At 29.1% G+C, this 25,989-nt stretch overlaps 2 protein-coding genes across 4 annotated transcripts; one reads left to right on the forward strand and one right to left on the reverse strand.

Annotated features, from left to right (window-relative positions):
• The first annotated feature begins 1,651 nt into the window (after positions 1 to 1,651).
• On the forward strand, positions 1,652 to 17,018 carry LOC136973600 (SH3 domain-binding protein 5 homolog). 3 transcript variants are annotated; one of them, XM_067268338.1, is made up of 9 exons: positions 1,652 to 1,799; positions 6,441 to 6,503; positions 6,568 to 6,696; positions 6,778 to 6,945; positions 7,181 to 7,311; positions 16,141 to 16,183; positions 16,256 to 16,439; positions 16,509 to 16,613; positions 16,684 to 17,018. In XM_067268338.1, the coding sequence occupies exons 1-9, from the start codon at positions 1,758 to 1,760 to the stop codon at positions 16,923 to 16,925; spliced, it is 1,107 nt and encodes a 368-aa protein (XP_067124439.1). In that variant the 5' UTR covers positions 1,652 to 1,757; the 3' UTR covers positions 16,926 to 17,018. The 3 variants fall into 3 exon arrangements, with proteins under 3 accessions (XP_067124439.1, XP_067124441.1, XP_067124440.1); XM_067268340.1 differs by having other exon boundaries at positions 16,670 to 16,803; XM_067268339.1 differs by having other exon boundaries at positions 1,660 to 1,799; positions 6,392 to 6,503.
• A 3,738-nt stretch (positions 17,019 to 20,756) lies between these two features.
• Positions 20,757 to 23,964, reverse strand: LOC136973602 (progranulin-like). The gene is made up of 3 exons (XM_067268341.1): positions 23,819 to 23,964; positions 21,786 to 21,856; positions 20,757 to 21,703 (listed from the first exon to the last, which is right to left on the reverse strand). Exons 2-3 carry the CDS (start codon positions 21,853 to 21,855, stop codon positions 21,216 to 21,218), a joined length of 558 nt encoding a protein of 185 aa, XP_067124442.1. The 5' UTR covers position 21,856; positions 23,819 to 23,964; the 3' UTR covers positions 20,757 to 21,215.
• Positions 23,965 to 25,989: the final 2,025 nt, after the last annotated feature.

Genomic DNA, 25,989 nt, shown 5'->3' on the forward strand with positions numbered 1-25,989 from the left:
AATGGAGGGGAAAGGAACCTTACATGTTGTTTTTATTTTTTTTTTAAGAATAAATATCTTATGGCCATGACAAGTTCAATCCTGTGTGAATGATTGTTAATTCAAATCATATTAGTGTAGTAAAACCTGCGTAAACCTGACTCGCAGGAAGGTTTGGTATTTTTCCCTGTTTGGCCTGTTTCCGTCTTGAACAGGTTTTTTTTAACACAGAAAATTTCGAAGAATTTGTCTCGTTTATCCAGGTTAAGGTTCCGTTTTGAACAGGTTTTACTGTACTAGTCTTTGTCATTTTAATATTTTTATGGTGATTTGGAGCAAATATATGTTTTATTTATGAGTAAATTCGGGTCTTTCCTCTACTCGTTTCTTAAATACGAAGTAAATTTTGAAATTGTTTTCAAAATCCAGACATAAATTAAGCAGTTCTCTTTGAAATTTCGAGCTAGATTTTTAAAAAAAATTTAAATTATGCATTTAATTTAATTATTATTTTAGCTGACAGTTGCAATACAATTGCAATTACACAAAGCACAGTTAGTGATGATAAAGATTGCCAACAATTATTTCTCACATTTTCTATTATGACGTTGCGTAAAAATTCTGTCTACGTAATGATATATATATATATCACTAATACTTCGGAGATAAACTTAAATAGTGAATTAATACAATGGCGGCCACCTCTAAATGGCGGACACTTTTTCGGGATTGTTTCTTTTTTCAAGTGCGTACAAAATAACCTGCAAACAATGGCCATGTCTGAAAAACGGCCATGTTTTTTACAGTCAAACTTCTGAACAACCGCCACCTTTCCCTCGGTGGCCGTTGTTCAGAGGTTTGACTGTATAAAGAAGTAGAATCGAAAAGATATTTATATTCAATTATACTGATAATGTAAGCTACTTCCCCCAAAATGATAATAGAAGAGTCTGATGACTACGTGAGACATACGTCATCAGCTATCTTCTTCGCGCGTACAGACAAATAACGGTAAAAATATCTTTTCGCCACTGATTTGGCTTTAAAAATCAAAATATAAAACTCGGATGCATTAAAAAAGAATATTCGTTAATCTCATTTTCCATTCGAGTCTAAAAAATCATCGGAGACCAAAAAAATTCCAGTTAATTCTAGAAATATATTTGTAACACTCCATAACTTCTAGTTGTTACTGAAGTTTTAATTGGAACTTTAGAAATAAATGGAAATTTATTGATTAAAGCGGCTCTAGATATGGAAATAAAGTAGTAAATGTTAAAAGGTATTTTTAAAAATAGTCTTTATTAACTTTAGATTGGCTTTTGCCATTTACCGTATTTTACGGACTATAAGACGCACTTTTTTCTTCGAAAAATTGCCTCCAAAATTCAGGTGCGTCTTATACTCCGTAGCGTCTTATAGGTATTTTTTTTTTTAAAATTGCTTAAAAATTAAGGTGCATCTTATAGTCTGTAGCGTCTTATAGTCCGTAAAATACGGTAATTTGTGCGATTTATTATATATATATATATTTTTATTCTTTAATTTTTATTCTAAAATATTTTAAAGATACAATAACCTTAAAAGGATTTTTAAAAAATTTTTTTAAAAAAATTAAAAATGTGCCGTCCTAATATTAAATGCTTATGTAAATTTTAATGCGTTACCTTTACGTCAGATGGCGCATTGGAGTATGGTAGAGCGAGATGTGTGGATGTAGAAGGAATGTTTATAATAAGTTTAAGTAGCATGAAAATACGCTCGGTTTGATTTCAATAATGTCGGAAGGGTTGCAGGAAGTCCTGGATCCACGTGTACAGGTAAATCGTAAGAATATTCCGCTAATTCCGATCAATTCCACCTGTAATGAATGAATGGAGAAGTACATAAGTTTACATGGATACGTTAATTAACCTATGATACAATCACTGACTAAACAGTGAATTACAGAATAATTACTGTTATGTGCTATGGGATGAATTGGAACAGGTTAAGAATTGTACTAGACACTGTGAAATAAATAGGCCATTGCTCAGTGTAGTAGTGGACACCTGAAAATCTATATTTAGTGGTTTAGTAAGGTCTATATATAAATTACATATACCTGTACTGTAGTCGGGGTGGCCTGCCTTTAAACTAGTGTTACGAGCCCATAACTTAAGGCTTTGTATTTTTATATGCATTATTTGGTAGAGGGGAAGGACCCGAAGCGTGGAGTAGGGCGATCGGATGTCCCCGGTTTTACCCCTTTTTAATATTTGTAAAATCGGTCTTCGGACGGAGCAATTTTATTAATGCGCCACCGTAACGTACGGATCAATAAATAAATTTTAATTCCCTTTAGATCCCATGTTTGTCGATTCCGAAATGTTTCTCCCCGTTGGATGTTGCGGTCGAGCTACGACAAATTAAGTCCGGCCTTTGCCGTAGCTTATTAATACTTTTTTCTGCAGATTTATTAATGCTTTTTTGTGTTTAAGTTTGAATATCGTGTTACGTGCCGGTTTAAATGTTACATTGTTTTTTCTTTTAATTTCTTTTGGCATCTGGTATTATATTGTTACTTGTAGGAATGGTTGATTTTAATATATTATGTTAAGGTTAAAGTAAATTTATTATTATCGGAATTAAACGGCAACTATTTTTTATGAATAAAAATGTGGTTTAATAATATAAAAAGTTTTTGGTGATTTCTTATTCATTCTGAGAATGATACATAAAGATGCATTAAACAAAGGAAATGTATCCTGTAACATTGATGAGATTCCATTATTGTTAATTTTAAAGTTAAATATTAAAAAGTATTTTCCAGTTATATATATTTCCACATGTAGTATATGGAATGGTGTAATTTTAATGATACACTATCAAAATTTATCAGAAAAATTTTTTGCTAATCTTATACTTTGCAAATGATTTATTACAAAATGGTTAGATTTGCCAATTAAAATGTTTATTTTTAAAAGTATATAAAACTGGAATGTATTAGAAATGTTATTTAAATATATTGCATTTTGTGTATGTTGTACTTTATATTTGCAGTATTTATTTATTCTAAGTAGGATTTTATATTGAGATAAATTATAATTTTCAAACAGGATATTGTTACAAAATCACTGTGAAGATAACTTTAGATCTGTAATATGCAATTGTTATTTCATTACAAAATGACTTATAATTTCAAGCAATTTAGCTATAATGCTATAATACATATAATAATTCATTTATTAAGTTGATCATTAGTAACTGATCTATTTAATAAATCATCCATTAATTTTTTGAATGGTTCAGTTGTCATTTTAAATCTTCCATAACCGTTAACGTATGCATTTAAAAAAAATTTTTATTAGTATTATTTATCTATTAGAAAAATTCTAATACAATAAATACAGTTATAGCTAGGAAATATATTATTTTTGATTTGAAAATTTTAGTGACTTCAATCATAAGTTATTATTTAGTAAAATTTCTATATCAAATACGTTATGTATAGAAGTGTAAAATATGACAATGTTTTTATGTAATAAATATTATGTTGAATTAATTTTGTAAATTTTTGTTACATAAGTCTTTACTGTATATAAATTATTACAGTTACATTGCGTAAGTTTGCTGAATGACATTTGAAACTTGATAGCTTCATTCTATTAGCATAATAAATATGTTAAATTAATTTATTTCAATCAGAATGTAAATGATATGTTAAGGCAATTTTTTTTTAATTGAAAATCTAATCTGTAAATAATGAAAAGTTTAAATTGCTGTTACTGTGAATATGTAGAACATATTTTTAAGATAAATACAGGCTGTGGCTGAGAGTGAACATGAACAATAACATGGTGTCTCAACTGTCTAATTCTGAGTGATCCAAAACTCTATTATAAATATATAATATGCTGTATTAATGTTTAATTTTTTCTTGCTTCCAATTGTTTCCAAATATGTGATTGTGACGCCAAGTGGGTTCGTCAGTTGTTTTTATGGGGTTTCATAAACTATTTTATTTTTATAAACACCAATGAAATTATTAATTAATCAATGGATTGTCATCAATGAGCATTTCTGATATTCATAAAAAGATAAAATTGTATTTATTCAGTAACAGGATGAATACAACAGATGCAGAACCAACTTCCAGTGCATATAATACAAAAAACAAACACTGCACAAACATTTTCCAACTTCTTCAGATGCAAGTGAATGGTTACCTTACATTTGTGCAGTGTTTGTTTTTTTGTATTATACACATCAGAAGTTAGTTCTGGATCTGTTATACATATATACATACCACTCCATACCAGAATATAACGAGATGAATGGTTTTGATGATTGAAACCTGTTTGTTACAGTTCTGAAATGTATATCAAAAAACTTAATTATTTCACATTGTGTAATTCTTTTAGTTTGTTTAACTTTTATTTACATTTTCCTTTATATCTTCTTATTGTTTAACAAAAATATTTTGCATATCCAGTTCTCATAGTGTTTGGGTTTGTAGAAACCCTTTCAACATTTATTCTGGTTTTGAAGTTTCAATTGAATTTAAATGTGGTCAATTGGCATATAGCCTGTGTTCTGTACTGCTGCACCACATGTAGGTGATTATTGTAACTTAAATGTATCCATTTTATACAAATCCATTTAGTACATTTTTTTCGTTGGAGATATTAGTTATTTTATGATGTCATATTTGTTTTATCTAGATATATGAACCAATGGATTATTAAGTAAAATGCAACGGAATTAAAAGTTTATATCTGCTATAAAAGTGGGGCCCACCAATGGCTGGGTGGATAAAACTCCCAAACACTGTTAGTTGGTTGCGGGTTTGTATTTTAAACGGGCTGGCTATGGGAAGTTTTTTCTGATTTTCTTCATGTGTCTAACACCTAAATGGAAGCCAATTTCCCATAAAAGTTCTTCCATAGAAGCAGTGGCGTGCCATCATTGGAAGCGATGGAAGCGCCGCTTCCACCTTCCAATGACCTTCAAACCACTTTACAACACTAAGACTACACTAACAACAAAAAATGAAGAAAAATACTGTCAGTATTAGAAATATATAAAGAATAAATAAATAAATGGTTCAACACATTTTCTGTCTTTACATTTTGTTTTGAAGTTTTAAAATATAGACTGATATAAAATTGGCCTTTTTGTGCTCTCAGAGCAGTAAAGGGCCTAAAAAAACAAAACAAAAAAAAAAAAGACTGATATAAGGAAATTAATGGTAGACCTTGAATTTTTTTGTATAACTTGTAGCGAAACTTTAGCAAATAAGAACTTGAAAGGTGCAAATTTAATCAGTTTCCTCCCAAAAAATATAGTCTTAAAAAAATTGGTATTGAAATAAGAATATGATGACCTTTACAAAAAATTGAACCCCCAGTTTAGCAAGCTGTGTGATAAAATGAAAGATTAAAATAAATGTAAAGAAACCGATCGAAGAAAGGATGATTGAAAGAGACAAGTGATTAAACAGAAATTTTATGATATGTCATGTGTCAGATGATTTTTCCTTACGTGTCACTTTGGGCAAACGTGCCATAGATTCACCACCCGTGGTCTAGAACCTATATTGATTATAGCAATGGTTCTCTATTAGTTTTTAATGTCATTTTTAGTATCATAGCTTTTCACTATCAAAATCTCCTTGAAAAGAAGATAATATATTGCTGCAATTTCTATATATAATTAAAGAGCAATAAGAAAAGGTACTTTTATCAGGAATTGTAAGGTTTAATAATCCTGCAATTACTGATAAATTGTACACATTGAATACAATATACATATACACTGAATATTATATACATTTAGTAGATAAAATTTGCTCTAACTGTAGCTTTGTGATGCCTTAATATATTGTAAATATTATTATTTGGCTATTTAAGAAACTATTATGTTGTTCATAAAATGACTTTAGATCTAATTTCAAAAATTTAATCAGGCTTTAAAAGTTTATTGGAAAGAAAATCTAATATGTGAAGTGAATGAATAACGTTGCATGAAAGAAAGAAAAAATGCAAGTGTGCATCTGAAAGAATGCAGAATTCATTAAAAAAGAATACTATCATCAATATGAAATCACTTTTCCGTCTTATATATAAAATTGAAACCTCTAAATGAAATATCCAAGCTTAAAGGAGGGCTTAGACCAACTTAAAGAAAATCATTTTTTGTCAAAATTAAATAATAATCTATTAATTACAACAGTATGTATACAATAAAATATTTTATAGATGTGTTTTGTGACAAAAATTCTGACACATTTTAGTTGTTTTGAAATTTGATGAGGATGGAAAAAGAGATAAAGTTTATAGTTTTCACAATTACAATTTGCTAGATTATTATTTTGAATGAGCATTAAAAATTTTTGATTGTTTATGACAGATATTTCATTTCTGTCATTTAGTGTATCCAAGACAAAAGGACAATCATCAGCCATGTATTTAATATTTCAGGATCAGCTGGAGAATCTGAATGTTTGTACAGATAAAATCAACCAGTTAGAGTTACAGCTGGATGTGAGTATCTGCAAATAATCTATTTTTCTAAGAAGAATAAATAATTATAATAATATATTTGTAGGAAGCAAATGCTGTTTTTCGGAGTACGTTGAGTGAATCGAGCCAAAGGTTGAAACAGCTCTCCAAGAAATCGGGAAAGTGTATCGAAATTGCAAGACCGTATTATGAGTCGAAAGAGGCAGCGAGATTGGTTTGTATTTTATGTAATTACTTATTTAAAGAATTTATTAAAAAATTATAGATGTAGAGAATGAATTTTTATGCATTTTAGGCTCAGATGGAGTGTCAGAAGGCTGCGGTGCAATATCAGCGTGCTTGTTGTATTCATAAAGCTGCACGAGAGACCATTACCATGGCAGAAGAGAAATTTCTAAATAAAGATAACAATTGGAAATTCAATACAGCTTGGCAAGAAATGGTGAATCATGCAGCTATAAAAGTAAATACTATTATCGATTGATGATACAATTTATCTAACAGATACATAAAAAAATAAATACAGTTGTATAAATATGGCATCACGCAGATATTTTATTGAGTAATAAATTTCAGGCAGTGTTACAGTCGTTATTATTTTAGTAAAATGAATAAATAATTGATTATATTTGTCTAAAAATTACTGATATTTATTAATATTTAAAGGAAAAAAATAAATTAAAAAAATTTTTATATAGGTATTAGAAGCAGAAGCATTAAAAGTGGAGAGTGAAAGGGAACATCAGAAAAGAGCACAAATGTGTGCTGTTGCAGAAGAGAAAGTTCAAATTTTGTCTAGACAGTTAAAGCATGCAATTATAAAATCAAGGTGATAATTTAAAAATTGTATGATTAATTATATTATAGATTTAATTAGATATCCTTATATTTATTGGGCTACAGTTTGAAAAATAATTGTAGACCTATAAATTCCCACTGTTGTCCATCCGTCTGTCTTTCCTTAATCTCCGAGAACAGAGTTAGATAGATGAAAGATGAGACCAGATATGGAAACCTTAGGGAGAGGAGGCCCAATTTAACTATATATATATGAGCTTCCAATGCAAAGCATGGAAGTAATGTTCTTTCAATTCAAAAAATTTTTCCCCGAAAGGTGTTAGATGACCAGACAACTCTACTGATAGAGGAAAAGTATGACGTACAGGGGCAAGCCACTACTAATGTGAAGTGGAGAGCATATATCTTAAATTAAATAAATTAAACTATGATTAAAAATTGCAGCCCAAATGTAAAACTTGGTTGTTACCTAGTTAAAATTGAGTTTATTCAATTCAACAATTTAGAGTCAAGAGTTAAAACAAAAGAATAATTAAATTATTTTTTCACTTAATCCATTAATATAATGTATATTTGGATGTGTTTGGATGTAAACAGTTGGATATGTTTGTTCTGTAAATGGCTATTGGCTACTGAAATGTATATGAAGTACTTTAACTTGTCTCTTTTTGATATTTTTTAGATGTAGAAGCAAAGTATTGTTTTTAAGAAAAATTAAATTTAAGTAAATTATAGTTACAGGTTCCTGTTTGAAATGTAGTTTTATCTATTCTAGTTTGTAAGTATTTAGATGAAGAAATATGCACCTTAACATTTATGTAAATTTATCATTGATTCTATTAGGAAAGAATTTATACTGTTACTGAGTTTATCCTAATAAATATTTAGCAATTTGAAGATCTCATATAGAATAAAACATAAGTTGTTGATAGGTTAGAGCAGTGTTTCTCAAACTTTTTGGACCGCGACCCCCCTTCTGCACTTAAAATTTCAAAGGACCCCGAAGAATAAGTATGTGTCGAAAAACATTCCGGAGGGAGGGGGTTAGGCTCGTATTTAAATATTTATATTATTTTTATTATTTATATGTGCAATTTATTTAAGTAAAAATTATTTTATATATTTTTTATTTCTATTATTTCTAAACATGAATCCATAGTAAATTTATAAAATATTTGAAAAAATTGATCTAGCATCAATTTTTCAGCGACCCCCCCCCCAAATATTTTTCACGACCCCCACTTTGAGAATCACTGGGTTAGAGTATCTGAACAGCTTATTTATAATACTTTGCAAAAGAAAAAATTAGGTAAAAGTCCTGGAAGACATAATTATGATGAATAATGATATAATATTCAAATAATCACCAAACATGCAGAAAAAACAAATGTCATGGTTCTGCATGATAAAAATGATGAATAATTAGATTATCAAATTATCCTTTAATTAATCTTAGTATTAATATTTACATACATAAACAACTGTAGTCTTGAATGATAACATCAATTTTATATATATATATATATATATATATTTGCTTATGAGTGGATGTAATCCACTAAAGGAAGAGAACTCAAACTTAGTTTATGATTTCAGTGACAGTTGACTGAAGATAATTTTGGAAAATGATCACATAGTAAGCTCAGATTATATGTTAATAATAATTTGGTTTTTGGAAAATGACTTTTATGAAATTAAAATTTGTATTTCTGTTTTATTTTGCATTGAGATAGTGAAATTTTGTGCGGTTTAACAACCCCAATAAATTAAATTCAGGAATCAATTATAATGTTTATGTTTATATAGGAAAAATGCACTGTAATGGCCAAACTGTGGCTCATGATGTGCATGCTATTCTTCTAGATCCTGATTGCAACTCCCACACACACACACACACACACACACACACACACATATATATATATAATATTTTTGTAACTTTTCTGACTATTGTGTAGTGTAATATAAACAGAGATTTGTAAATGTAATTCTCAACTTAAACTCAAATAGGAAACTGAAAGCTTAGGGTACATTCATAAGTTAAAGGAGTTAAATGATTGTTTACCTAGTCAGTCATTCAGTAAAGTAATAGTAATATTAACTATATATAACTAGCAGATGAAGTCTGTGTTGCTCAGACAAAAAGTAATGATAACAAAGATTAAGATTATTAGATTATAGCCGATCTTACCCATTTTCACCGTGTGCAAGAATGGTCTTCCCCTCTTCCGGGACTAATTAGAAAATTTTTAGATATCTGCTTACCACACCAGAATAATGATAATTAAGATTCACTGCAACCACTAACTGTGCATAGTTCCACTAATTGATGAATAATAAATGTTTTTGTAACTCAGGGTTTTTCTTCAGGTTTACTAAATTTGAAAAATAAGCTGGATCTTCCAGAATCATTCATAAATATAAATTCGAACATTAAGACAAAGAGTTCAAATAAAGCAACCTTATGCACGTGAGCTCCCCGTGTCAACTTTATATACCAGGGGTTGGCAAGCAAGAGTTCATTGGGAGCCGAAATGTAGGTTTTGCAAAATGCATGGGAGCCGCAGTTCTGTACTGTCGTGGCGGATAGTATGGTAAGGCGAGCGATTTTATTATATAATATAAATATAATATAAAACAAATATTGAATTTTTTTAATAAACTATTTTCACGAAATTATAAAAATAATAATAAAAAACAGAAATTAACACTTTCAGCAAGAGCCGCATTTGCCCATGCCTGTTATATACTATGGAACATTAAATATCGTTGAGAATTTTTAGAAGGGTCTAAAAATATGTTGAATTTCCCACATAAATGCAAAAAAAATGCAACTAAAATAGTATAGTAGAAGCCAAGTTCTTTGGGATAATCCTTAACCCCCCCTCTCTCTCTCTCTCTCTCTGCAGGGGGAATTTTGAAAAATCCTTTCTTAGTGTACGTTCTTATGACATACCCTAACTGTGTACCAAATTTCAACTTTCAACTCCTAATCATTTGGGCTCCATCATCATCAACCCATCTCAATAAGATATAGTTATCACTATTCTATAGTTAAAATATTATAAATAGATGATGCAGTTCTCCATTAACCATTCCAATAGAGGATGTCTCTCTCTTATATTTCTGATAGGCAGTGTATGCCTTCTGTTTTGACAAGGTTTGACCATCCTTGGCATATAATATTTTTATTTTACAGTTTTTAATATTTGAGATTAATTTTTTGGATTGAGATGTATAACTGAATATTACAGGCTACTAAAGTTATAATTTATTTACAACATAATTTATCTTTCACAAGCTGTTTTATTTCTAGAGATGATACAGTGCAAAAAATTATGACAATATCTAAGAATTCATTATATCAGTTTCGTTTATACACAGCAATTTGAAAGTTCAAATTCATGAAAAAATTCGATAATATTTAAATGAACAATGTACATGACATTTTTAAAAATTCAGAATAAAAATTTTGAAAGTACAAAAAGCCCAAGAATGTTAGTTTAATAATACTTTTCCTGTTAGATTTTCTAAAATTTTGAATATTTATTTATTGAAATAGATCATCATTAATAATTTTGCTTTTTTAAGGAAACAATTTATTTATATTAGAGTAATTGAAAATACATTTTTTTATGTTAACATCTAGAAATTCACTTTGAATGATATAAATAGAAAGTATTAACAATGGTGTAAGCTTGTAAAGATTTTATTGGATTTAATGGAGTAATATTACTAAAACAATAGAATTTCTATTTACGGCAATTTAAAAGTATGTGAAATTAAATGATGATGATTATTTAAATTTCTGTCTTTTCATTGATTGAATTTCTGATATTTATAAGAGTTAAACAATAATAATGTGCATGTGATTTTTGTTTCATGTGATAAAATTAAATAATACCTAATAATAATTATTACATATATATATATTATTAATAGATATTTGAAACATCTTTCTTCAAATTCTGCATAAAATTTTAAAAATAAGACTCAAGCTTACTTTAATTGGCATGCAAACTTAAAAAGTGGACACTGGATAAGATTGTAACTAAATTTTATTTCATGCTTGGACCTATATGAAATATTTATATTTTCTATTTCTTGTAGGTACATATTTATTTCCGTGGTTAAACTGCAGTGCAAAAAATTATGACAATATCTAAGAATTCATTATATCAGTTTCGTTTATACACAGCAATTTGAAAGTTCAAATTTATGAAAAAATTTGATAATATTTAAATGAACAATGTACATGACATTGTAACTAAATTTATTTTCCAGGATGGAATGGATTATTTTTTAAATGTACATATCTCTAGAGTTTATTTGAAGTCGCAGGTATTTTTGAGGCTGGGGTTTATCGTCTTATGACAGAAGATACGAGTAAAACTTGAAAGAAATGCCTTAATTACTCATACATTTCTGGATCTATCAAAACCTGGATCTATTTATAGGTTACAGCTACAAAATGTGAAATATTATTTTCACAATTAATGTAATTCTCTTTTCCAGTTTGTTTGCTACATTGCCATTGTCTGTTTCTATGTTGTTGGAATCATTGTCTTGGCTACCATCTCCAGTTTGAGTTTTCCTAATTGCCCCTTGGTTGATAAGTTTTCAACTTACGAACTCAATCCCAATTTTCCCATGCTCGATATTCGACAAAATTGATTTCTGAAAATATTCCCATTAACCTTGGAATAGAAAGTGCTGTCTAACTATTGACAATTTAAGAGGTAAAATCTCAGTTAAATTTCTTACCTGCCACTCTAAACTATATTATCCTACAAGTTGCAGTACTTCATGTTTTTCATGCTTTTGAGCTTGGGGTTTATTTCTAAGAGTGCCTTCATTCCATGGTATTTATTTGAAGAACAGAGTTTATTTGAATCCTTGGGTTTAATAGAGAAAATAATTAGGAAAATTGGAGTCTTTGAAGGAAGATTAGAGGTTCTGGGTGACAAAAATTTATATGATATCCTAAATTTGTATTATGACATTGAACGTTAACATTCAGCCACTGATAGTATGTGAACAGTCCATTGCTGCTTCACTCAAGCTTTCGAAAATGCAAACAATTACTAGTATTTTATTTAATTTTACTTAAATAGTTTTTTTAATCTACTAATGAAATATGTAAGTTGCTAGTAACTTGTCGCTTAACTTTGGTGAGATGGGAATATGGATAAATAGTAGTTCCATAATAGGTTCTACAGGTTTTTTAGAGTTCTGTGTTTTAAAATAGATTGAAAAACACTGCAGTAAGTTATATAAATCTGATGATCAGTTTTCCAAATGTTTTGTTTACTATAGCATAATTATGAAACAATTTCACTTTAAAAATGGTAATTATCTATTCATTAAACAGTTTTTGCTTGACGTAGGCAAACGGGCAACTGCATTTAGAAAGTCTTGTTCGAGTTTGCATAATTAAATTTTTATTTTTCATGTAAGGATTCTGAGTGTTTCCATCACTCTCATAAAGAAATGTTTACTATGAGTATTCATATGATTCATTTTTAAAATAATTTGTATGAAAACAAAACTATCAGCACTTTTATTGTATAATTAAGCTCATTCTGTATTCAAAACTGTGTGTGTAATCAAAGCAAAAGAAAGCATTCAATCAATTTTTCATAGAAATAAAGAAAACTGAACTTATTTCAAGAGTTTTATTTGAAAATTTATCCATATTTTGTTCACTTCTACACAACAATTTCAATCAAAATGTTATTTCTTGCAACAATCAATGATCAGGATAAATTATTGTATGTTTAATTGCCCGGTTGCAAGTTATTTTAAAAATAACTACGAACAGATACCGTTTGGAATTCAATTAAATTTACAGTAAATTAATATACACTTTTACAGTTTATATTGCTTAAAAAAATCAACTAAAAAGATATTTAAGCATGATATAAATATTTTTACTGATTTTTCAGGAAGAATTTGACATGGATGTGTTCATTGAATAAGAGAACAAGTTTACTTTTATTGTGTATTTCTAATGCTTATTTCAGTGTCAATACCAGTTTTTGTTGACTGGTTGTTAGTGCTTACGGATTGTATTTTCTTAGTGATTTAAAACTGGCTCTCACCTAACATTTGTCTTGTGTTGTTCAGTGAAGCAGTTTCAGAAAATTTCTGGATAAGATCATATGCTGAATGAATTAGTTATTGTTTGATAGATTTTGATTTCAATCATATGATTTTAATCATAAAAATGAAAATTTTGACTTTAATGATGTCAGAATAATTATTGATCTGACTGTAATAGTGGTGTCAAGAATTTTCATTAAATACAGTTTTGGTATATGTGCCAATTTGTCACTTTTTAAAAAACATTTCGGTTTTCAGACGTACATTTGATAGTGCATTACAGATTTATTTTTAATTATTCTAAAGCAGGGATGGCAAACCTTTTTGTGTTCGCGTGCCATATTGTACGCATACTTAACTTTAAAGATGTTAATGCGTGCCAAAGTTTCAGACTTTGCATAACGATATTTATAGAAATTAAACAAATATGCTTTAATTAGAATAACTGTAAAAAATCTGATTGAAAAAAGGATGATTTGAAAAAGACAGAAATCGTATGATACATTACATACCAGATGATTTCTCCTTACATGCCACTTTCGGCACACATGCCATAGGTTTACCACCCCTGTTCTAAAGCATGTTTTGTTATAAACTGTTTGAAGGAATTATCATCACATTTTAAAGCAACAGTGGAAAGAATTACGATCTGCACTACAAATTGTACATTTGAGAACTGAAATATATATATATTATTTTTAAATGACTGACACCAATACCAAAACTGTATATAATGAAAATTCTTGACACCACCATTATGACTTTTGATGTCGGAATGATTACTTGACATCCACAATATCACAACTTTCCATAGCAGAATAATTATGAATGTAAAACATAGTCATTGAACAAAGGTATCATACTTTATTGTACTAAAATGTTTTGTATACGTATAAGATAAAATGGTGATAATTTGAGAACAACTGATCTACACGTGCTTGATGGCAGTTTCTGTACCAGTAAGGTTTACAAATAGGTTTTTGGAGATAAATATTAACTGAAACAATATTGTTGTGTGCATCATACTATGTAACACAAACTTAATTAGGATGTGATCAGTTAACTGATTTTGAGCACTGATCGTAAAGTCAATTGATCGAAGGAATGAAAGTTTGGCAAAAGTTGAGATATTCTCGACTCTTAATGAACCGATGAACACACTGGCAATTCGTATCCACTTTGTAGTGGTTTGTATGCCAATATGATCCTAGCTTAATGTTTTAAATTATGATTTGTTTCCTCAAAACAATTATCTTAATTATTTACTTTATGACACTTATTTTACAGTGAAGAAGTATTTTAAATCAATAGCTTGATTTCATATATTTTATATTTTCTATATATAAGCTCATATTCTATTTTAAAACCGTTTGATTTTCTTTTATTAGAAAATCCTAATTCTAAATTTATTATTGATAAAGTACAGGTATGCACTACTTAAGAACTATATGACATTAAGTACATTCTATGTTGCTCATTTAGACAAACCTTGTATGATATAGTCTACTACTCGTATAGGCAGCGCCGGATAAAGGGGCGGGCAAGCCGGGCGACTGCCCGGGGCGCCGATATAAAAATAAAATATTTTTTTACATTCATTATTTTTTTAGATTTTATAAATTAAAATTGATCATTTTTCATGAGACATCGATTTTTTTAGCAAGCAATAAATTGTTTTTTCTTTAATAATACCAAATAAAGGTCACAACGCTAATTATTTTATTATTGTCAACAGATATAAATAATATTACAATTATTCAAAGAAAACTATTTGTATAGTCAGAATTCATAATAACTCAAAAAAAAAATTAATAGACAAAAACAAAAATTTACTAATTAAAATAATGAAACCTAAGAATTTTTATGGCTTTTATCACACAACATTGATGCAGACAAATGCTTTTTAATCTCTAAAAAGTTTATTTTTATTTATTTTCAAAAGATAATTTGTAATCAGTATCACGTATCACAACAATCTACTCAAAAAATGGACGAGATCAAATTTATAAATTACAAATATCAACAAAATTATGAATAGTCAAAGTGATACTGGCGCCTGTCATACGCCTTAATGGTTAAATAACTTTGTCTTTCTGTAAACTTTGCATTAACAACACTTGCCGTGCTTTAAATAAATAAATTTTTTATACAGTTCTTTATTGTGTAATTTTGATTTTTTGCCTTTTTTTACTTTTTTTTTAAATTTGCAGTAAATTTGTATATTCTTGTATGAAAGGGCGCCAAATTTTGTTTTGCCCGGGGCGCTCAAAACCCTAGAACCGGCCCTGCATATAAGGTATATATAACATGATAAATATTTATAAATATTTATGTATCTAAATATAGAAAAGATATAATAAAAATTATATTTATATCGCATAATTATAAATGTACTAAATTAGACAATTTGTTGTTTAGAAATTTTCTGAAAATACTTCATTTCATAAACTTTTAGACACCTTGTGTAGTGATCCTGAGGTTTGTTTGTTGTGTGTTAATATATTGCATGATGCTGCTGCTGTGAGCCATTTAAGGCAGCTGTAACTTTTTCAGCACCATTATGATCTTGAGACCTCCATTGTATGTGGTTTGTCATTAAGTGGTGTACACCTCTTCAGTACCAGTATATGAAATACTGGTACTGAGGAGGTGTACCAGTATTTATAAAATAATGAATAAAAGAACAATAAAATTAATTGTAAAACTTTAATTAGAAATTTATTTATGTTAATATCATTTAAACTATATTTTTATGTAGACAATATTTTGAAGAGAAAACAGAATTTCAAAAAAAACTTCAGGTAAGATATTACGTTAATAGTCATGATTTACATCTGCAAATTAAAAATGGATCAGTGATTTTATTAATACAGGATTTGAAGCTTCGTGTCGATAGTTTACAGAAATCGGTCAGTGATGCCAAAGCGACTTATTCCAAATCGCTGCATAATTTAGAGATAATATCCGAAGAAATTCATGAAAAAAGAAGGATGTTACAACCAAGAGAACCTGGTGTTGGTGCTGAATTAGAAGCAATGGAATCATTATTAGATATAGGTAAAATTCAGATTCAAAAAATATTTTTGTTGCATTTAAAAAAAATTAATTCTTCGAACATTATTTTAGATAAATGTCGTCTTATCGACAGTATTAGCCAAGCAGATAATGATTCGCTGGATAGAGAAAGTAGTTACGATTCTCTCGATACTACTTTCGAAAAGATGATTCCTGGTAAGTGAAAGAACTGAGACTATAAAAATGATCTATTTTATACAACTATTAAAAAGCTTTCTAATTACAGAATTAAATTTAAATATGTTAGAAGTTATGAGAACACGAACTCTCTCCGAATATAGTGCATGCTCTTCTACCGTAGAATCAACAGCGTGTTCTTTCCGTTGTGGCTCGGTCGAGCCCGAATGCAATTCCGATATCGTCCACCAAAGGGAAGTATCGGGCGATAGTAAAATTAGTTCTCAGATTCAGAATCTTTCGATAGATGATAGCAGCGAATTTGTAGAAATTGACCTCAATAGCGATTAGATGTTTTAAAGTATCTACTTTTTTATATTGTTATGAGGAAAGTTTTAATCAAAGCATTCCATTATTCAATATCTATCAAAATATCAATTTTGTCTTTTTTAACTAGAATATAGGATAGAATTTGTTTGTCGTACGTGTAAATTTAACACTACTAAGTATTATTTTTATGACAAAAATGCACATTAAATACATGTAAGAATTGTTAGACACTAGACAGCGAGTAGCAACAGAAATGTATAATAGAAAGATTACGAATCATTTATTTAATAATAATATATGTTTATAAGATTAATTTATTTATTAAAACATTATCAAAAGTTTTGTTATAAAAACTTTATAATTTTCTTCTCTGGTAAGTATTGTATAATAATTCTTAAGTGAGAAGATATTTAAGTTTTAAAGAGAATTTTCTCAGCTCTGTAAATAAATAAATATAGGTAAGTGCTATAATTTTTTTATGTAGATAATTTAATACTAAATACTTATAGATGTTAGAATATTATAAATAGTAGTAAGACATTCATCATCAAGTAGGAATGTTAATGTATATATTATTATTATTATTGTTAACTTCTTCATCACTCTTTGGGTACTCACTTAAAAGCACGAATGAAAAAAGCAATAATGAAAATATTACACAAGGTTGGTTTATGTCCATGATAATATTGAATAATTATTTGTAAAATTATTCTATGCCGATTTCTACATATCTCATGACACACAACATTATTCCTCATTGCACGAACAGTTTGTTAGAATTTCGATAATTATTTTCTTCTAATTTGCATTATTCATCTATGCAATATTTTATTATTATTCTATGCAATATGTTTTAAAGTAGAACAAATTAGGACGAAAATGATAAAGGTCGTAATAATAATTTTTAACCGTACCACGGAATTCAAATAATTTTTCAAAAAACAGTTTAAAATATTTTTAATAAACTAATTATACAATTTCTTACTTGCTGATTTCTTATGATTGTCTTTAATATTTTGTTAATTTTAACTATTAAAATTTACAGAGAAACCTTGATAATGCAAATAAAATATGAGTTCATTATAGTTTTCGTAAAGATGTCAAAATTGACAGTTCATGTCTTAATGAAGTTATTAGTTTGATCTTTTTTTTTTATAGAACTTCATTATTCTTTTACAGTTAGTTTTGTATACAGATATTTGTTGCTTAAGTATTATTAGCCAAAACAATTCATTTGGACTTTCTCTGGTTGTTTTTCTAAAATCTGAGTTTAATATGCATTTACATATTAGTTTAACTCTTTAAGAATTAAGATTTGTTTTAATACTTTTATTTAGCACAAACAGATCAAGTGTATCTTCTTATAGCATATAGTGTGTCTTTATATCTTAAGATACTTTGAGAAGATATGAATATTTTTTAAAATACAAAGACAAACGGAAATAATTCTGATTCTTCCTAGTGTAAGTTTTTCTTTTAAATGTGTTGAATGTTATTTTGCTCCATATTGTTGTTGAAGCTTTCCTTAAAATTATACAGAATGTAACATCTTAAAAGGTTTGCTATTTTCATTTAAAGTTTCCACACTTAATGAATATAGTTATTTCCAAGTAATACTTGGCAAATTATACCATAGAAAGATTAATTTATTATGAAAAATATAGCAATTTCTTTCTTTTTAGTAAGCTTCACACTTAAGCTTATTATTAACCTTAAAACAGAAAACTAGGCCAAAAAAACAAATTGATAATGCTGTCATCTTCAGTGTCAGATTCAATAGAATATTTTTAAAATTTCAGATAGAAGTTAAAATTTTAACTTCTATCTGAAATTGACTACCTTTCAGCATAAAATTAAAATTTTATGCTGAAAGGTAGTCAAGAACTGAACTTTGTAAGCTACTTTAAATATTGCTTTTAGTGTTTTAAAAAAATGATGGTAACATGATTTGTGGATTTTGCTGATGTTAATAAACTGGAGAGAAGAAACTTTATAATCTTATCAACTTAAATGTTAGCTTTACAATTAAATTAATATAGAAGTGATAATTTTATTATGATCATCAGAAGTTTGAAAGATGTGAGATGGGGCCTGAACTACTGTCTCTGTCCTGAAAGCTATATGTGAAGTAGTGAAAAATATTAATATTACTATCTTAATTTATATCTTTCAATTTCTCTTATGTAAGAAACATGATAAAATTTAGAGACTAGGGCAAGGGGTCTTGAAATTTCTTTGTAATAGATGCAGTTTTTAAGTGTGCATGACAAATATCCAAATTTGATGCAAAATTTTCTCATGAGCCAATGGGAGCATATCTGGAGTATTAATTTGAAAAGGTTCTCTCAATACTTGTGTATATGTGAATTTTTGACTCTAGAAACCCAATAAATTCGTTGCATAACATGGGGGAAGAAATCACTCCATGTCTGGTTGTGTAATGAATGATTATTTCTGCAATGTACTATTTCCAAGACAGTGTTTATTGAATTTTAGTACTGCTCTACTCAGTAAATTGTTTGCCAAGTTCTATATTTAACTTAATAGAAAAGATATTGGATATTTGAGGTGAGTCTTGGATAATGTGCTGGAAAAAGTCATAGGCATAACACATTTGGCACACTTGCCAAGTGTTCTTAAAGCTGCCTTTGTGATTCCATCTGTCTAGGTCTGGTTATTGCTGGTTTTGCCTATAAGATCACAATAGTACATGTTTTGTCTTAGTTGCTAAGTTTTTGATGTTTCTTCTTGGTTTAATTTTCAACAAAAGGTAAAGTTTTACTTTTAGTACAGAAGTTATTTTGAGATAAAGCATCATGTTTCATTATTTAAAAATATTTATTACTGCATTTTACAGCACATAAGACACGTGTCCAAAAATTCATCCCGCGTCTTACATACAGAGTCACAATCTTCCATAGACTAATGAATTCCTCAAATGGCCTTCAGTAGGCTGTAGATAACCTTTACCTAGTCCAGATCATCAATTATAATTTTTTTCATTTAATTAAATAAAACATTATTTAGCTAATCAGGTTTTGCATGTATTCATGTTGATTGGTTAATTTGATTTTTTTTAACTAGCGTACATTTGAAAAATATTAGGGGCTGAGAATACACAGGATGGCTTAAATACATCAAATGTTTTCCAGCACAGAATATTTAGGAAAAAATAGGTGCATCTTATACGCTGTAAAATACAGTAATAATGTGTATGAAAATAAAATTTTGATATTAAGTTTATTTGCTAGTGCTATAATCCATGGGAATTGAGTGCTCGATATGACCATTTGTAAAACAAGACCTAAAAACTTTACTGTTAAGTAGTGCCTTATTATTGTGCATATGACTAAATTCGGACAGGTTCCCTTGACTTTTCATAAAATTTAGACTCTGATTCCTGCAGTATTTTTTTTATAATCTGAATTTGACATAAAAGATTCTGGATAAAAAGAGAGCCAATAATATCAAATGCATGTTTCCTTGGATTTGTATACATCTCCAGTATGACAGGTGGATTTCTTTTTTTTCCTTGATTTATACTTACCAAAATAACTTTGTGTGTGTTGTATAAACAAGGTTTCTCTGTAATTTTATAGCGAAAATAAGATAATTTTTTGAAAAATGCTCGAGTCAGCAATTACAAAAACTCTGCCACTATTCAACATTACCGTTGATTACTAATAAAACATCCATCCAGTTTATTGCCACAATCAATCAGTTTGTTCGAGTCGTACTCTAGAATCGCAATTATGTAAGTATTAAGAAATACAACGTTATTTAAATTTATTCTGCTTATTAGCTAAATTGTAAATAGTCATTTCAAAATATATATATAATTGAAAACAAGACTTTTAGTAATGCTATTTAATCAATATAGTTTGCCCTTAATTATACAAAAGTATTATGTGCAATCTTTGTATGTATTTACATAAGTAATGTATGTTAGATAATTAGATGTTTCCACAAAAGTGTGCCTTACAAATTGTTGTTATAAAAAAATCATAATGTATAGAAATAGAACTCTGTTCTCTGTTATCACTAATGCCAGTAGCATTGGAAATCTTGTCGGCTTGGAATATTTTTGCTACTAGAATGTACTTAATTCTGTATATTTTCTGAAAATTAAAATATTTTAGTGTTTTTTATTCTTTTTGTTAGTTTTATTTTTGTGGCATTATTGCCTCTAAATTTTGTAAATTTACTCTTCACAGCTTTAAAAGAATATCCTACTAATTACTCACATTTTCTATAAGCTGGATTTGAAATTTAATTTTAAATCCTGAACCCGGTCACAAAAAAAGGATTGTTTTACAAGAAAGGCAGTTTGATGGCACCCGTGAGGCACGTTCCCTCTCGTACATCACAGATGGTATTCTGCGGACAACAGTGTATTTTATCGGAACAACATACGGCATTCGGAAGGGGACAACATCCCCAACGACCGCTTTGTAGCTGACAGCAGGTAGTGTTATCGTTACATCGCGTTTGATCTTCACAGATGACGTCTTCAAACTTGCGAGCCCATAAGGTTTTTAGTTTCGTAAAGACTCTACCTTCTTCAGCTTTTATACAACTGTTGTTTCTGTAGCAAACCAAGCCATAAGGGCAGCAGTGGAGTCCATCCGTGCAGCAACTGCCTGCAGGATAGGGACAACAGGTAAACATACCTGCTGGTGTGACGCAACAAGGATCATTTCCTTGGCACGTGTGGATGTAATCGGGGCAGATATTGTTTATGCTAGAAGCTTTCTTTGTAATCTGAAGTAAATTATTGGACACTTGCAAGGAAGCAATATCTAAGAAAAGTATTTATAAAATTTATTTAAAAGATCATTCTGAGGTGGTAAATTTTGATAAAAAAGTGAAACATTTTCTTACCTTTGCTATTCACATCAGGACAAATTATAGTAACAGCCAGAATTGTTAGAAGCCACAAAGCATTCATCATCCTATTAAATTAAGCAATACAATTAGCATTCAAGATTGATTTTTATGTCATGCGACAAAATGCTCTGCGCCGGCGGCCATCATCCAAAGCCAAAGTAAATGGACTATGTTAGTCAAATTTGGCCATGTACTAAAATTGCTTTATTTATTCAAATCATTTTGAAAGCATCATTGGATTTTTAAATATTAAGCAATTAAAGGGTGAGCTGAAATATTTATTTAGATTCAGAGAAAATAGTGTTTGGCACAAATTCACAATTTTTTTAATGGGAAAGTAAAGCATAATATTCTTGTCTACAAAAACCTTTATCATCACCATTCCAAAACAATATTTGCCTTTCCATTATGTATAATGAAGTGGCAAGATCATACTAAAGTTGGAGAGGGCGTACTTGTGTATTGTTCAGTGTCAAGTGTACTGTGCCTTACGTGTATAAATCATACTTGCATTGTATGTCTGATCTATTTTTATTTGAAGAAACCACGTATATTGATGTATGTTACAAATTATATATTTAAAAAAATGGTGGATGAAATACAAGCACATAGAGAACTGCTCATCACTCTGATCGGTCGCATTTTGTGATTGGTAGCCACGGAGCTTATAAATACATTATAAGCATAGTATGTATTTAATTAGTAGTTTTTAACAACAACCCTTCGTATGTGGATTACTAAAAACCAACTAGTAATTATATAGATACTGTGCTTCACATATATTATCGATCACAAGATCTACTCAATGTTCTGATTGGTTGTTTCTTTTCTTTAGAGCAGGCTTTCGCCCTTCCGTGCTGATTCTTTTTGGAGTTTGTTTTGTTATTGCGAAATTATGCACAGGGATACAGTAATGCAAGTTTAATTCTTTATTATAGGAAACTGGTAACATCAACTTTATGTACTCTAAAAAATAGTAAACATGAATCAAAGAGATACTTTGATGGGGTATAATGGATAATTGAGAGACCAGATTAGCAAGAGTCTACTGTAGTCATTGTTTCAAAGCAGTTTGAGGGTGTGTTTGTGTGTAAATGGATAAATCATTTCAGACGATGGCCGCAAGGAAAAGCGCCGTTAGCTTGACGCTTTTAAATTCATATCGGTAATGAACACCTCAGATTAGATATAATACTAGTCAATACCATAAATGTTGATAAGAAAAATAGTACTGATAGAGGCGACTGATTCAGATTTGTAAAGAAGATAATGACTAAATTTTATCTAATTTGTTTTTTTAATAGATAAAGTCTGGGCAAAATTTGATTTCTAAATTCAATGCCACCCATTTATATAAGCAAACTAATCTGAAAATTCCTTCTCTAGTTCGTTATCATTAACTGGTCATTATAGTTGGTATAATTGTAGCTAAGCAACCTTCTTGTTACTTAGTATAGAGAAATTAAATTTATTTTAAGAAAACGGAAATTTAGCTAAAAACTAAACATTTAAAAATGGATGTAAAAACATAGGAATCGATAACAAATAATTAACTAAGTTAGCGGCGTTCTAATTCTAACGATCTATATAGAACGAACGTCTTCGCAATTCCTGGTTAGGTTCAATAGTTATAATTTGATTTTCAACTCTTTCCGCTAGAGGGCGATGCGTCTTCGCTGTCGATGCGTACATTTCGCTTATGTTTTAATGGATTTTTTAAAGCTAAATTTCCGTTTTCTTAAAATGAATTTCATTTCTTTACACTATATTCAGAGATTTTACCTATCATCATCAGTTATATCCACAAAAAATAACCGACACCGAATAAAATTCGAATTTTCCTCTATCCGAAAGTAACCTCTACCAAATTATTCTGCACTTAGAACAGCATCTACATCAGTCGAAACAAAAATTATATAAAATTACTTATATAATCTTTTAAAAACGTACTACAGAATGTGGCTACTAGATTATTTTAAATGAATAGTAACAAATAATATAATCATATTATTAAACACAGTACTCACGAAGTTGTTTTCGATTCCCTAATTCAGAAAACGAAGATGCACTCTCCTCCACCCTCTCCTGTATATATACTCAGCTGATATTGACTGGGAAAGATCACGTGCTGATGTAATCAACGGTTCCTGCAGTCTGATAACCAATCACGTTACTACAAAACGATGTTTTTTATATAGTAAAAAATACGGATTCTTAATTATCACTTAGTAACAAGGAAAATAAATATGCAATAATTTAAGAAATTTATATAAAGGATTTTAAATCATATTTGTTATTTTCCTATTTCTTGAGAAAATTATTTTACAAAATCTAATATGAAATATATGTAAAATATTACAAATTGAACACACAGTATGCACTCTGCTCGGGTTAACTGTAGTTGTGAAAGATGTGCGAAGACATCGGATTTTTTTTTTGTATTTATTCCTCAATTTTTAATATTTTAAAATATAATATGTTTTACTCTTAGAATAGAAATTTGAGGCTCTAAGTGCAATAACAGTTTGTAGGATGTATATATAGTGAAGTCATTTGTTTATTCATCTGCTTATCTACTTTAGGTTCAAAGTTTTATTAAATAAAGTTAAGAAAAAAAACAAAATTTAGTTTCGTTGATACAACAAATATGTTGCATACAATTGATGTTATTAATACAGAGTTATTTTTTTCTCATAGTTTCTATTTGTATTGGACTCTCCTAAATACGCATTATTTGATATTGCACACACACTAGTAATACAAAAAATATTTATATATTAATCTAATCTCGGTTATTTTTATTTAAAAAGTTAAGCAATGTCGAGAAATCTTTTATTATTACTAATCTTTAAATTATTGATAACAGAACAACTTTTGAAGTACGATAGTACCCCGCTTTACGGTCTACCTTGTCATTTAAGTGAGCCGTCGTAAAATTTCCACTTTCAACTCCTAACCGTTTGGGTTCCGCGCTTATCATCATCAACCCATCTCGATAATATTATAAGATTTGTGAAAAATCTGTTTAAACGAAAGAAAATTCACTGTTTTCATTCAAATGAGAAATATTTTCAAAGATCTCAACACATCTTTCGTTAAGTTTTGACGAATTCCTCAACTTCACTAATCCGGAAAACACAGAATGCAACCATAGACACAAGGAAACTTTACCAAATCTCTTCATGAAGTTCAATATTTAAAAGCGAACAGTATTTAACACTAAATTATCTAAACCAAATCTCAATAAAAAAAAAATTCTGATATACTTTAAGCTTTTCTAGCAGTTCTAATAGGAAATACCCGAATGCCTTGAAATCCATTTTACATCTGGAAATTTAAAATTGTATTAAACACATTATTGTTCGGTATTACTGTAGCATTAATTAAGTCCCGTATAGATGGAAGAGTCGCAAAACCGAGAAATGTTTTGAGAATATTTTGCAGCACTCAGTTGCCCCGTTGCCCGTCAACCTTCGTGGGTCATCAATCTCTATGGCCACTCGAGATCTCACCAGTTCAGATTTAAGAACAACTGCATTCTCAATTAAAAAGGCGGCGATAGGAATCGAACTCAAAACCTTTTAATTATCTAACTCTTTACCAACCCAGCTATTTAGGTCTTGTCCATTGTAATTTCTAACCAGCTATAATAATACATCAAATTGGGCAATATTACAAAATTTGAATAGTAAAAATAAGAAAAAAGGTCAGGTTTGCCTGAATTCGAATCCGAGACCCTTTGGATTGAACGCGAGTATTTTACCAATTCGCTTATGGTGGATGTTATAAAGACGCTTTCGCATTTAACATATATTGCCTACGCTAATTTTTGAAAAATTATTTAAAAAATGAAATTTTATTTACTTCTTTTCTAATACAATAACATTTCCTGGTATTTAAATTGTTTTTTTTTTAAAGCTATACACACAGGTAATACGTCCGGTCGTGCTTCGTTTAATTTAATAACGAATAAGGAACATCGCTTTGGAACGCATTTTGACTTTTGAGCGTTTTACTTAAACTGTAATATGGTCCACTTTCGAGAAATGTATATAGACTCGTATGGTCTATCTACATTTCTCAAAAATACGCTAAAGTGTCAGTTTATTTAAAAAAACCGAATTTACTATATAAAACAATTTTTTTCTGTTATAGAAATTGTTCTTATTTAAAGTAAATACAGTCGACTCCGCATAAG

The sequence above is a fragment of the Centruroides vittatus genome, unplaced genomic scaffold, assembly GCF_030686945.1.
Source record: "Centruroides vittatus isolate TY-2023 unplaced genomic scaffold, ASM3068694v2 contig_3236, whole genome shotgun sequence".
Lineage (NCBI taxonomy): Eukaryota > Metazoa > Arthropoda > Arachnida > Scorpiones > Buthidae > Centruroides > Centruroides vittatus.

Excerpts from the sequence above, each read along its gene's own strand:
- LOC136973600 (XM_067268338.1), top strand. The coding sequence starts at position 1,758 with ATGTCGGAAGGGTTGCAGGAAGTCCTGGATCCACGTGTACAG. Across the intron at positions 6,504-6,567 it reads AGTTAGAGTTACAGCTGGAT|GAAGCAAATGCTGTTTTTCG; the intron begins GTGAGTATCTGC and ends ATATATTTGTAG. Across the intron at positions 6,946-7,180 it reads TGAATCATGCAGCTATAAAA|GTATTAGAAGCAGAAGCATT; the intron begins GTAAATACTATT and ends ATTTTTATATAG.
- LOC136973602 (XM_067268341.1), bottom strand. The coding sequence starts at position 21,855 with ATGATGAATGCTTTGTGGCTTCTAACAATTCTGGCTGTTACTATAATT. Across the intron at positions 21,704-21,785 it reads TCCTGATGTGAATAGCAAAG|ATATTGCTTCCTTGCAAGTG; the intron begins GTAAGAAAATGT and ends TACTTTTCTTAG.